The 13,899-nt window shown below is 50.5% G+C and overlaps 1 protein-coding gene and 1 long non-coding RNA gene across 2 annotated transcripts in view; both read right to left on the reverse strand.

The window, feature by feature from the left end:
* Positions 1 to 3,773, reverse strand: part of EFNB1 (ephrin B1) — a 44,864-nt gene extending 41,091 nt beyond the window's left edge. The window contains exon 1 of the mRNA XM_086850252.1: positions 3,576 to 3,773. Coding sequence (XP_086706378.1) covers positions 3,576 to 3,691 — 116 coding nt within the window. The 5' untranslated portion in view covers positions 3,692 to 3,773. The remainder of the gene's footprint in view (positions 1 to 3,575) is intronic.
* A 5,284-nt stretch (positions 3,774 to 9,057) lies between these two features.
* Positions 9,058 to 11,722, reverse strand: LOC111928768 (uncharacterized). The gene is made up of 3 exons (XR_002864288.2): positions 11,652 to 11,722; positions 10,136 to 10,216; positions 9,058 to 9,284 (listed from the first exon to the last, which is right to left on the reverse strand). It is a non-coding gene; the product is annotated as an uncharacterized LOC111928768 (long non-coding RNA).
* Positions 11,723 to 13,899: the final 2,177 nt, after the last annotated feature.

Here is a 13,899-nt window from a genome sequence, read left to right on the forward strand (position 1 = left end):
TCATTAAAGGCAGAATAAAAATACCACGAAGGATTAGACTTTTGTCTGGGGTTTTTTTTTTTCCTCTTCCCCTCACCTCTTTTTTTCTTAAATAAATGCATTTATTTGGTTTTTAACAAGTTCGGAGCTGAGCAAAACTTTCTGGAAGGGGAAGAGGGAAAAGCAGAGGCGAAAGGAGCCGTTCTCCGGAGCTGCATGGATGATGTGTCCCATTTCCCCCACCTCCTTATTAAAATACTTTCTGGGGAGGCAAATTCCAGCCTGAAATGAATTTTCCAAACCATATTTTATTAGGAATGCTTCCCTTTAACGGTCGGTACAGGAGCCCACCAGGGTCAATATTTCTCCCAAATTACAGCCAAGGGAGTTGAGAAAGGATTTAGCCAGAATTCCTCCGGCAATTCCCGGCTGTCCAAGGAGAGCACGCTCCCACCGACCCCCGGCTGCGCAGCAAAGGGGACGAGTAAATCCCAGAAGCACTTTCCCTAAAGCCCCCCTTGGACACGATGGAATAAATTAAAGCCATATTGCCACTCCAAGCCCCTTCCAAAGGGCTCTGCAGACATCTCAGGGAAAGCTCCCTCAGAAAGTGAGCTCATCCCAAGCACAGGTTTGAGACAATTATCACTTTTTCCAGCAAAACCATTCCTACACCTATTTTTTTTTTCCCTTTCAAGACCCAGCATCCTTACAGCGGGAAGTGGGTGATGATTTCACCACTGGCTTTGGGACACACACCCAGGAGCCAACCTGGGCTTCTCAACCCAGCACACAGCTTAAGCCTGACTTAACTCGATTAGGAAATGATTCCATCTCTCGGATGTGTTATCAGCATCCCTCTGATAACACCAGGAGCCCCAGACCTGATGGTAGAGCTGGAGCCCACAGCTCCCAGCTGCCCAGAAAGGGCAGGAAAATATTTTCCTTATTTACAGCAATCGTGCTGAGGCCGGCCGGGCCCGGAGCGCCACGCTTGCTCCTCGGATCCGTTGGAAAATTCCACTTAGCTGTGTTATTTTTAAAGGCTTTAGCTCTCTTTACTCTAAAAACAAGAGTTAAAGCTCGGCAGAGTGGGATGGGGGCTGGCACAGCCCTGGCATTGCCCCAGGAAGGGGCTTGGAAGCCCGAGTACAGTGGTGAAGGTTTTGATGGATCTTGCTGGAAGATAACCCATCCAACCAAGAGCATGAGTTTTCCCCCAGCTGGAGCCGGACTTTGCCCAGCACACCAATCCCCAGACTGGTTTCCTCAACTGGGCTTGCCAGGAGCGGCTGTGAGGAGGCTCAGCCCGATGCCACGCAGCCGGCAAAGCTTGGAGCTGGGAAAGAAAGAAACGGATCCCAAAGACGGATCCCAGACACGAGGATCCGGGCTCACTCCACAGGGGCACAGACTGGAGGGATCCGAGTGGGATCACGGCCGAGCCCCGAAAGTCCCCACTGAGGTAAAATACTTGCAATGGTTTTGCCCGTGCATGTCCTGGAAGAGCCATTCCTGGGTGGAAACGCCGACATTTTGGGCGCTTCCCACTCTCTCTGGTCCCTGTGGGGATACAGGGATGGGGAAGCACCCACAGGAGCAGCCCCACATGGGATGGCACATTCCCAGAAAGCTGTATCCAGGGCGGACAACCTCCGAGCTCCAAATCCGCAGAGAACCGAGAGCAGACAACCCCCAAACTCGAAATTCCCGGAGAATGGAGAGTGGGCAATCACAGAGCTCCAAACTGGGGGAGAACTGGGGGTGGAAAAGCACCAAGCTCCAAACTGGGAGAAAACTGAGGGTGGAAAAGCACCAAGCTCCAAACTGGGGGAGAACTGCGGGCAGACAAACACTAAGATCAGAATGTGGGGAGAAGAGAGAGTGGGCAACCAACAAGCTCCAAACTGGGAGAAAACTGGAAGCAGACAAACTCCGAGCTCTGAACTGCAGAAAACCAAGGGTGGACAACCCCAATCCCTGAATTCAGGGGGAACTGAGAGCAGGCAACCACCAAGATCCGAACTAGGGCTAAACTGAATCCAGACAAGCTCTGAGACCTGAATTACACGTGAACCAAAGGCAGAAACCGCTGAGCACCAAAAACTGGGAGCAGAAAGCCACCAAGCTTCCAGTTTGGGAAAACCAAGGAACCCCTCAAGCTCTCCCTGGACACCTCACCAGGGAGGAACATCTCCAAGGCCACCACTCCAGGACTCAGTGGGAAGTCCTGGAGTATCACCCCTGTGCCAGCCAACGGCCACGGCCTCCTCCCAACTTCCCAATCCTCAGCAGCTTAAGGAAAAGCCAGGATAAGGAAGGGAAGAGGGGTGACATGGCATCCTCCACCACCAAGCCAGAGCCACCTCCACCTCCAGCTGCCTTTTCCCAAATAAAATCTGTTTTCTGGAACCAATTTGCCTGTCCCTCGCCAAGCTCACGAATCCAGCGGGCAATTCCCAAGGGAAAAGTCTCTCTCTGCTCCCAGCCAACTGACACGACTCCCAAAGAAACGAAAAGGAAAAACACACCGAGGAGAACGAAGTGACAGAGCCGCCGTCCCGGCGCTTCCAGAGCTGGGGACACACAAAGTGTGCCTGCAAAGTTCCTTTTTCCCCACCAAGAAATCAAGGAAATAAACATTTAGTTGGAATACGTGTCCAGGCAGGAAGGTTGTCCAAATTGTTTCGGTTCTTTCCAACCCTCAAAAACTCTTTGGATTATTTTTGGGTTATTTTTTGCCTCGGGAAGTGTGGTGGGGGAAAAAAAAAAAAACAATAAAAGCAGGCTATAAGCAGGAATTTTTTGAAGGGAGAAAGGGGTAAGATAAATAAACATTCCATGATCTACAAGATAAAGCTGAGGAAGGGCCACCGACCCATCCAGACCACCAGCCCCGGCATAGGGGCGACCAAACACCCCCCACTCCTCCTCCTCCTGGCCCTTCATATTGCTCCTGCACGCCAGCCGCGTCCACATCCACAGATTTATATAGAAATATATAAATTTATAGAATTTAGGTGTCTGTATAGGCGGAGCAGCCCCACCGCCCGCTTTGTTCGGACCCAGCCCGAGGTGGGGGCGGAACGAATCCCCTCGCCTTCCTCCGCGGCTGATTTCCGATGAGAAAACCCAGGAAAAAAAAAAAAATTAAAAAAAGGTTATAAATCCAAACGCTGGAGGGAAGCGGCGATCCGGGGTAAAAAAAACAAAACAAAAAAAAAACCACAACACCGTGACGTGAAAAATTAAAAAAAATATTAAAAATCAAGAAACAAAACGTGGTTTTCAAAAATAAAAACGGATTTCAAGAGAAGAAAAGCTGTGAGAAGAAAAAGCATAGTTAAAAACGGGGGGGAAAAAAGGGAAGGAGGTTTGGTTTTTTTTTTTGGTACGAAAAGCAGCGCGGCGCCGCGGGTCCGTCCTCAGCCGGGGGTCGCTCCGTCCGCCGCCCGCAGCCTTCAGGAGCGATTTTTCCTTAAAAACCTCGCTGTTTCCGTTAAACTCGCATTTAGAACGCGGTTTCGGTGCCTTTTTCCCCGCAGGGGGTGCGAGGCGCGTCCCTCCCGACCCCCCCCTTCTCTCGCCGCACGTACTTGGGGTTCGCGGAGCTCCACGACACCGGCTCCAGGCTCTTGGCGAGCGGCGCGGCGAGGCGGCACAGGGCCAGCAGGACACCCAGCAGCCACCGCCCGCCGCGGGGCCGCGCCATCGTCCCTCGGCGGCGGGACGGGCCGGGCGTCAGGCGCCCATCACGCTCCGCCGCCGCCTCCTCCCGCTCCGCTCCCCACCCGCCGCCTCCGCCCGCCCCGCACCGACTGAGGCGCCGCCCGCCGCGGCAGCCGCTCTACCCCTCCGCGCAGGCAGCGGCGCGGACAGCCCGGACGGGCGGCCAATGGCTGAGCGGAGCGGGGGGGGCCTTGCGGGTGGGCACGCCCATTGTGGGTTCCTAAGGGGAGCGCAGAGGATTTGTGCTTTTTTTTATGCCCCCCCCGGTTACCGGCCGTTGCTACCGGGTTACCGGGGGGAGGATGAAGAGGCGACAGCGTTGGGGACGAGCTGGAAGAGCTCCGGTATGGGTGCCCCACCGGCCTGTCCCCATCCCCGTCGAGCCCGTTACCCCCCCCGCTGCGCGCCGCGCTTGGCCTCGCCCGCCCCTTCAGCCGCGATCCTACAGCGCCCCCCAGCGGACGCCGCCGGCCACGCCCGAACCGGGACGAAACCGAAATATTCCACAAAATCCATGGATTGGGAGGGGTTTAAAGAGGTTTGAACGGTCTGGAACTTTTATTCCAGCGGATTGGAGGGTATTAAAATTCTTAATTTAAAAAAAAAAAAATTCTATTTTTTTTTTTTGTCTCTCCGGGGTTTTTCAAAGGTTTTGTTCATTTTTTCCCCCATTTTTAAAAAAGATTTTCCACTTCTTTGACGTTTTGGAGGGTCTCTTAAAGATTTTTAAATATTAATATTACTGCTTTTGAAGGTTTGTTTAAAGATGCTTCCATATTTTGCGGCTTTTTTGGAGGGTTTTAAAAAAAATATTTTACATTTTTGGGAATTTTTTTGAGGATTTGCAGTTTTATTAATTTTTTCCAGGTCTTTTAAAGATTCTTCAAATTTTTTTTACTTTTTTGAGAGTTTTTAAAGTCTTTTCTGACTTTTGTGACTTCGTTTAAAGATTTTTTTTTCTAACCTTTTTGGACTTTTTAAAGCATTTTTAAAAATATTTTTCCTTTTACCATTTTTTTTAAGATTTGGGGTTTCTTTTACTTTTTTACAAGGTATTAATTTTTTTTCTCACATTTTTTTATTTTTTAAACTTTTAAAGTTTTCCCTTTTTTACATATTTTGAGTTTTCTGAATTTTTATTATTTTGAAGTTTTTGATTTTTTCTTTTTAAATCTTCTGAACTTTTTTAAACTTCTTTTTTTAAATTTATTTTTCATTTCCAGAATTGTTTGGAGCTTTTCTTATTAATTTTCTTTTCAAACTTTTTAAAATTTTCTTCTTTTTTAGAGGGGTTTTGAGGTTCTTTAAAAAATTTATTTCAAGTGGATTTTTTTATTTCTGTGGCATTTTTTTTTTTTAATGTGTTTTGGAATTTTTGGAGTTTTTGTAATTTGTTAATATTTTCTTAGTTGGCCCATGGGGAGGGAGGACCCAAAATCCAGAATTAATTTTCTTCCTATTAAAAAAAAATCTTTGGAGTCACTTTACTTTCTATTACAAGCAAAATAATAAACCCCTTTGGAGTTGGTTTAATTTCTATTAATAAAATAAAAACAAAAAAAAATAAAACCCCTCTCCCTTGTTCACTTTTTATTAAGGAAATTTAAAAAAAAACCTCCTCAAGTCAGTTCCTTTCTGTTACAAAAATAAACCAACAAATTTTGGCGTCGCTTTCATTTGTGTTGAGAAAATTGAAAAACAAACAAAAAAGTCACTTTGGAGAACAAAAATAAACCAAAACCCCCCGAGTCCCTTCGGTTTTTATTAAAATAATTCAAATTAAAGCTCAAAAATTCCAAAAAATGGTGGAGTAAGTTCCATTTCTGTTGAGAAAATTATAAAAAAAATTACACAATCAGGGTCAAATTGGCTCCATATAAATAAAATTTATTAAAAACTCAAGGCTTTAAATTTGATTTTTCTGCCTTTTCCATGAAAACCCCGAGTTGGAGATGGCACGTGGGGTGTGGGGGCTCCCTGGGCACAGGGAGCAGTGGGATTTGGGCTCTTTGGAGCCAAAAGAGAGGGAAATACCTGAGGAAGGAGGAGAGAAAACATCCAAAAATGGGATTTTTTAATGGATTTGAGTGCCTGGCTGCCTCCTGGGAGAGGGGCCTTGGATCCCTGCCCGCTCCTGGCTCATTCCCTCTCTGTTCCTGGCTCTTTCTGCCCACTCCTGGCCCATTCCCTGCCCATTCTTTCTTTCCCTGCCCATTCCTGAGTCTCTCTGCCTATTCCTTTCTCTCTCCTTTCCCATTCCTGCTCTCCCCACCCGTTCCCTGCCCTCTCCCTGTCCATTCCTGCCTCTTCCCACCTGCTCCTGGCTCTCCCTGCCTTTTCCCTGCCTTCTCCCTACCCACTCCCTGCCCATTCCCTGCCCCTTCCTGGCTCTCCCTGTCCATTCCCTGCCATTCCCTGCCCATTCCTGCCCAGTCCCTGCCTGTTCCTTGCTCTTCCTGCTCACTCCCTGCCCATTCCCTGCTTGTTCCTTGCTCTCCGTGCCCCTTCCCTGCTCATTCCCTGTCCATTCCCTGCCCATTCCTGCCCATTTCTGTCCATTCCCTGCCCCTTCCCTGCTCATTCCCTGTCCATTCCCTATCCATTCCCTGCCCCTTCCCTGCTCATTCCCTGTCCATTCCCTGCTCATTCCCTGTCCATTCCCTGCCCATTCCTGCCCATTTCTGCCCATTCCCTGCCCCTTCCCTGTCCATTCCCTGCCTGTTCCTTGCTCTCCCTGCCCGTTCCCGCTCTCCTGCCCCTCCATCCCTGCCGATGACATCAGGCCCTGTTGCCATGGCAATGCCGCTCTCCCGGCACAGGCTCAGGTGGGGATCCAGAGCTCGGGAATCCTTTGGAAAGGAGGATGCTGACCCCACAGCTCCCCTGTGCCCACCCACCCACCCACCCCGCACGGCCAGGAACGCTCAGGATCCCTTCAGGATCACTTTGGGAACACTTTGGGATCAGCCCCCCTGGCCTCGCCCCAGTGGGGACCAGTTTGGTGCCGTGGGGGATGTGGATCCTTGGGAGGAGCGAAAGGAGCAGGTGAGCCAGGCACGAGCTTCCAAAGGTCACCACTTTATGGAGAGTTCCACGGCACAGCCGGGAAAAAACCCGGATTGTGGCCTCTGCCCACTCTGGAATGCGTCAGCGACACCAAACACTCGTAAGGGAGAGGCCCTGTGGAACGGGAACAGATCTCATCCAGGGCAGTGGGACACCTTGGAGAGCTGGGACAATGGGAAAACTCCTTGACAGCCCTCCTGGAGTTGTCCCACAGCAGGAAACACCTGCCCCGGGAAGCAGAGCTCCTGATTTTCCCACCCATCTACCTGGTGGCCAACCAGGACCATTCCTTGGATGGTTTGGGGGGAAAAAACCCAATAAATTAAATGGGAAATGGTTCCTTGCCTCAGGTGCACCATGACACCGGGATCTGGGCTGGGCTCCAGGGGGGAGAAGGAAGGGATCCATATCCCAGGGGCTCTGAGCAGGTCCAGTGGCCAGCAAACCCCATTCAACCCCAAAATTCCAGGCACAGTGGATCATCCTTGTGTTTCCATAAGGAATTACTGGGATTTCCATCTCCCTTCCCTTTTCCTGCCCTGTCCTGGCATTCCTGGAGCTGGCATGGACATTCCCATGTGGATGTCACGAGTTTTGGGGGGCTCAGCTCCCACACAGCTCCATCCTGGGGTGCTGATCCAGGCTCCCATTCCATGAGGGATCCCAGAGCCACCCACAGACCTGGTGCTCCCCAGAGTCCTCACGTGCGAACGGTGAGGGACAAGAAAGGGCATTGGTGAATTTCCAAATTCTTCAACTTTCCGGAGCCCAGGAGATGCCTCGTGCCCTACCCATGCCCTCTTCCCTCACATCCCACTGTGCCCTTCCCACCCCATGTGGATTCTGGATTCTTGGCTTCCCTCACCTCCCTAAAACCTCATTAAAACAACATTTTTGGGGATGATCCGAGCAATTTTCCCCCACCTGCTCCATTGTAAAAAGACTAGACTGTTGATACCCGGCATCATCCCCAAAATTCCCGGCTCTCCCACCTCCCTCCCTGCTGGCAGAGCCTCTCCGAGCCCAATCAGCCCTTCATCAAGTGATGAGCTGCAGCCCAATGTATTCCACAGCCACTTCACATTTAAATTACCTGAGAAATTTCCGAGCAGGGAGGAAAAAAAAAAAAAAAAAAAAAAAAAGAAAAATTCGGCTGAACACCAGGAAAAACTGCTTAGTGCAGAAATCCGGGGGATGGTTCCCCCAGGAAAGCGCTGGAGTTATTTAAAACTCACCTAAATAAAACATCGGTGGGGAATAAACTTCTCTCATCCCACAGGCACCGTGGGACCAGGGAGATATTCCCCCTAAGTGTTTTCTAGGATGAAAGGGATAAGATCCCACCGGGCTGGCACGTGTATCCCCAACACCCTGGCAGAGGCACAGCCCCTCTCCCTGGAAAATGCTTTCCCAAGGAACCCTGCACAGAAGGGGCCAAAATTCGTGATTAACTCAAATCTCCGTAAAACAAAAACAAAACCACACAAAAATAAACCCCCCCCCCCAAAAAAAAAAAATCCCAGGAATTTTTGTTTTTAAGGAGACATCCAAAGAGCCTTGTACCCATGGAATAAGAGGCAGGCAGGCAGGATTGGTGCCAGGGAAGCAGAGAAATCAGAGCATCAAAACCAGCAATGAAGGTGATGTCAAGGGTTTGCCTTTCCCGTGATTTATCCCATCATTCCCGCGCTCAGGCTCCGGGAATCTTGCACCTTCTGCAGATGTGCTGCCTGATTAAAATGATGCAACATTTTTGCTGGCTGTGTCATAGGATTTCAATTATAAAAAGCCCCATTTTCCACCTGGAAATCCGGGCGCTTCCCACCTGCCCCGAGGGGAGAGGGAAAGGGGGAGCTGGGGGTGTTTAATCCATCGGGAAAGGATAGAACAGGGAAATGCAGCAGCACGAGGCCATGGGGCTCCAGAGGAACATTTTATGGGGCTGAGAAGTCGCTGCATAATAGGCTGGGGAAGGAAGTATTAAAATCTTTAACCGGTTTTCAGAGCCGCGATAATTAAGGTGTTGCAAGCTACAATTGCCTGGAAAAAAAAATAAAAAAATCCAAAGGCAGGGAATAAGATTTTTATCGCTTGCAGAAGTGGCCACTCATGGATTTGGGGTTTAAAAAAAAAATAAATTAAGAAGAATAAAACCTGCAAGGAAGGGAAAAATTCAAAGGTGGATGAAACGGGGTTGGGCTGGAGATGGAAAGTGGGAGCTGGGGGAGCAGCTGACGGCGCTGGGGAGTCAGGGAAGCATTGTCTGGAGTCCAGCCCTTTAATCAGGAGCTTTAATGGAACTGGAGTAGAGGTTTAATCCCAAACATCCTCACTGGAGCAGCTCCCTTTCCCCCAGACCTCTGCGAGGGGAGGAACATTGGCTTCAATGAATGAGGCCACAGAAATGGGTGAGAGAGGCTGAATTCCCTCCTGGCTCTGCCTTCCCGCTGCTCTCTGGAACAGGACACATCATTCCACATCTCCAGCAAATCCATGACTTTGGCTGTGCCCTGGGAAAGAGCAGAGTGGGACTGAGGGCTGGCAAAAGGAGAGAGAAGGGACAACAAAATCCACAAGAAAAATCCCTGGCAAGCAGCTGATGCCACCTTAGACATGGGGAGAGGGCAACAGAGGGGTCCTGAGCATCCTGATATTCCCAGAAAACATGGGAACACACCCTAAAAACCCCACCAGAAGTGAATCACCTCACTCTTGTAAGAACAAAGGTGAGGGGTGAGACGTGCCAGGGAGCTGCCTTTAACTCTTTGACCATTATTGTGGAAAATGCCCCAAATTTGCTGGAGAAGGAACAACCCTGAACGGCACAGTGGGAGATTACACAAGGAATATGGTGGGAAAATAAATATATATATATATATATATATATATATATACACACACATATATATATATATGTATGTATATATATATATATATATATACACACACACATATATATGTATGTATGTATGTATGTATGTATATGTGTGTGTATATATATAAAATATATATAAATATATATATATATATGAAATTTTGTAAATAGATATGTAGGTATATATGTACTAGTACATATTTATATGAGGGTATATATGTGTTTTATATATTTATATAAATGAATAAATGAATAAATGAATAAATGAATAAATGAATAAATGAATAAATAAATAAATAAATAATCTATTATCATATATAATATGTTATAAATATATATATATGTGGTACAGGAATTTTTGTAATATATAATATATTATATATGTATATTTATATATAGAATATATAAAATATTTTATATTTATTATATTTATCTATATATTTATATTTTTATATATATATTTTTATATATGAGGTAGCAATGTACCCAGGCTTGCAGAGGCTGGAGGTGACGGGAATATCCAAGGGGACACTGCCTAGGCCATTCCTTAACATCTGTCTTAATGACCTGCAAAAGGCACCACCAGCTCGTTAATGACCTGGCAGGGAAGATAAGCAGCTTTTCCATGGAATTCTCGCCGCTATCCCGGTGTGCGGGGCCGGCCGTCCTTCCCCAGGCAGGGAGACATGAAAGGGGCCTAAATAGCCAGAAAGGAGCACAGGAAACGCCATGATTTTGTTAGCGGGGGAAAAAAAAATAAATCTAATCGGGTCTATCTGGGGCGAGTGATTAAAAAGTTGTTGGAGCGGGAGAGCGGCAGCGGCACCTCGGGAAAATCCGCGGGGTTTAATATGCAGCTATGCCGGAGCTCTCCTCATCCACCTCTCCCAGGGAAAACACAAAGTGCATTTTCAGGTCAGCGAGCCGGAGGAAGAAGGAGAAGCCCCAAAAAGGAGCAGAAGCTGGAGGAATGCTGTGTAAGCCGAGATTTTCAAACACATGGATCTGTTTTCTTTGGAGCAGCAGCGGCCGGGGGAAGTCGCAACTGCAGACAAAGCTCCCGCAGGGTTTGAACACCAAAGGAAAAGCGGTGGAGGATGGCAGAGGAGCAGGAGGTGACCTGGGGCTGTGTCCCATCCCAAGGGAAGTGCCGAGAGCCCGGGGCTGTGCCGGGACACGCGGCTGCTGATGGATGCGCCCGAGGCATCGCCGCTCCCAGGGCTCTTCCCTCGCCTGTCGTGGCCTCTGCTCCTTGGTCGGGGTGGAAAATCCAAGTGTTGGATCAGATCTGCAGTCCCCAGAGTCAGACCCGCTATTCCCAGGGCTGGATCTTCCATTCCCAGCGCCACACCTGCCGTCCCCAGGGTCAGACCTACCATTCCCAGGACCAGACCTTCCATCCCTATGATGAGATCATCCACTTCCAGTGTCGCAATTTCCATCCTCAGTGTCACAACTCCTCTCCCCATGGTCAAGCTCACCATCCTCAGGGCCAGCCCTGCCATTCCCAGGGTCACAACTTCCATCCCAAATGTCAGACCTGTCCCCCAGTGCCATCCTTAGGGTCACACCTTCCATTCCTAATGTCAGACATTCCATCTCCAGGATCAGACTTCCCATGTCCAGGTCAAACCTGCCATTCCCAGGGTCGCACCTGCCTTATCCAGTGTCCCATCTCCCATCCACAGGGTCACACCTGACACCAAGCGTCGGGGCTGATCCTCAGTGTCCCACCTGTCACCCCCAGTGTCCCATGTGCCATCCCCAGGATCAGAGCCAGCACCCTGGTGTGACAGCAGGTTCCTGCCAGCTGGCTGCAGGGGGCTGGGGAATGCCGTGTGCGGCCACACGGGCACGGTGCTGCTGTAAGAGTGACCGGGAGGGAGAGGGCTTGGATGGGCTGAGCTCCTGTCCCAGCTCCCCAGCAGCCCCCCGGGGCAGGGTCCCGCGGAGCTCCCGGCACGTCCCCACCCGCGAGCCCCGAACGAGCCGGTGATCTCACGTGAATGAGCTCAGAGCTGGCTGCGTCCTGCCAGGATTTACATGGGAGGCTCCAGAGAGTCTGTGTGTACTCACAAGCCTCCCGCCGAGAGCCACAGCTCTCCCCGAGGGGAGGAGGAGCGGGGCTCCCTTTCCTGCTTCCCCACCCTGCCCTGCCAGCTCCGGCTCCTGGCAGCCCGCCTGCTCCGGGCGGCCCGTGCTGCTTCCCGGGCAGCCGGGACAGGGAGATCCAGCCCCTCTGGGCTCCTCACTGCTGCGCTCCTGCATCCCTGCGAACCCGAATCCACGTGGCTCTATCCCTGCATCCTCGGTCCTGCAGCGCTGCAATCCTGTATCCCTGTGCCCCTGCATCCCCTAATCCCCTGCATTCCCACACCCTGAACATCTGCATCCCTGCACTCCTCCCATCACCCCTGTGCCCCTGCATCCCTGCTTCCCTGAATCCTGCAATCCCCTGCATCCCCTCACCCTACACCCCTGCATTCCCTGACATCCCGCACCTTACATCCCAACGCCGCTGCATCCCTGCATCCTCACATTCCCACACCCCATCCCGACACCCAGGAGGGGATCCCAGTATCCCACAGAGCACAGGGCTTTATTATCCTCCCATTTAGGCGGATCGTGGCTCCGTGATTCCCGCTGCAGGTTTTGGGGATGCAGCCCCGTGGTGCCGCTGGTGGCTCCCGTTGTGGAGCGGGACGGGCTGAAAGGCAGAAGAGGAAAGTGGAGAAATTCCGCTTTATCTCTCAGCAATCGCAAAAAGGGATAAACTGAACATCCTGAGCAGTTGCAGTGCTGCTTTTGTGGGGCTGGTAATTTGTGACAGCGAAGATCACTGGAAATATCTTAATTAATGTTTATTTTGATGGCTGTGTAGGTTTGGGGTGACGTGTCCCTGAGTCTGGAATGGGGAGGGGGGCAGGGTGGCAGGGGGGAAAAAAAAGCAGATTTTTTTTGACTTGCTGCCCAGAACCACAAAAATGCCTTTTAAAGCGTCCCTCCCTCGCCCGAACAGGCTCGTCGGGAGCAGAGCAGAGCTCATGGAAAGAGGAGAGATAGAGAGATAGAGACTCAGAGGAAGGAGGTGAGGGGCAAAGACATGGGAAGGAGACAGACAAACACACACGGAGCAATTTGCATGGTTTATGAGTCTTTGATTCCAGCCTATTTACAACCTGGGCGCTCACACCCCGGTGGGAAGTTGGGAGATTACTGTACTTACCCTCGACTTCGCTTCACATCTTTATCGAGGGATCTCTCTCGCCTCCAGCCAGACTTTAACGAGCTGCAGCTACGGCAGGGACCGGCCCCGTGCGGCCGAGCCCCTTCCCCGCCTGCTCCCGCAGCCATTCCCGGTTCCAGCTGCCATTCCCGGCTCCAGGGACATCCCGGTCATCCACCCCTCTGTGGGCCGAGGGACATCTCTGAGAGCCAAAGGACATCGCTGCTCTCCTTTTTTCCCCCACCAGCTTCAGACATGCGTAAAAGAATTTCTGGGATCAGACCAGGCAGCTTTGGGTTTGGCACAGAGGAAAGAGACCCCAAACCCGGAGCATTTGGTTGCAGAAGTGCAGGAGCTCCTGCCCTGCCAGCATCCCAATCTCCCAATTCCTTCTCATTTACCACCTCATTCTTCTCCCCTTTTTTTTTGCCATTTTCCTCCTCTTTGAGCCATTTTCCATCTGCTTTTCCACTGAAAAATACTGAATTCCAGGGAAAGGGGATGGCTGGTGGAATTACCGGATACAGTGGAAAGAAACGCGTGACCCACAGCTTTTTGTTCCTTTGATATTTGACATCCCAACATCCAGCTCCAGAGTAACTTCTAGAAAGTTCGTTGGGGGAAAGGTCTTTCCCACCAGGAAAAGATGAAGCAATCTGGGGCGAATTCCAAGCCCTGGGTGAATCCTACATCCCAGCGAGAACCCCCGGGCACGCCGAGAGCTCTGGTGCTGGGTTCCTGAGCGCCCTCTTCCCACCTCTCCCGTGATCCCAATCAGCTCCCAGGGGACACAACGAGCCCCTCTCCTAATGCTCCTTCCAGGCTGTTTTCTCGGGATGAATCCTATGATCTGCCTCCATCACTCAGGGCAAACCCGGCATTCATCTCCCGTTCCCCGACCCCTGAGCACACCAAGGGGTGATCAAGGGAAGTTTTCCCGCAGTGTTTTGGCTCCTTTTCGCTGCTGGATTTCCCCCGGGTGCTCGGGATTCTTTTTTTTCTCTCGGAGTTTGACACCCACACG

This window comes from Cyanistes caeruleus, chromosome 14 (genome assembly GCF_971803275.1).
Source record: "Cyanistes caeruleus chromosome 14, bCyaCae1.hap1.1, whole genome shotgun sequence".
NCBI lineage: Eukaryota > Metazoa > Chordata > Aves > Passeriformes > Paridae > Cyanistes > Cyanistes caeruleus.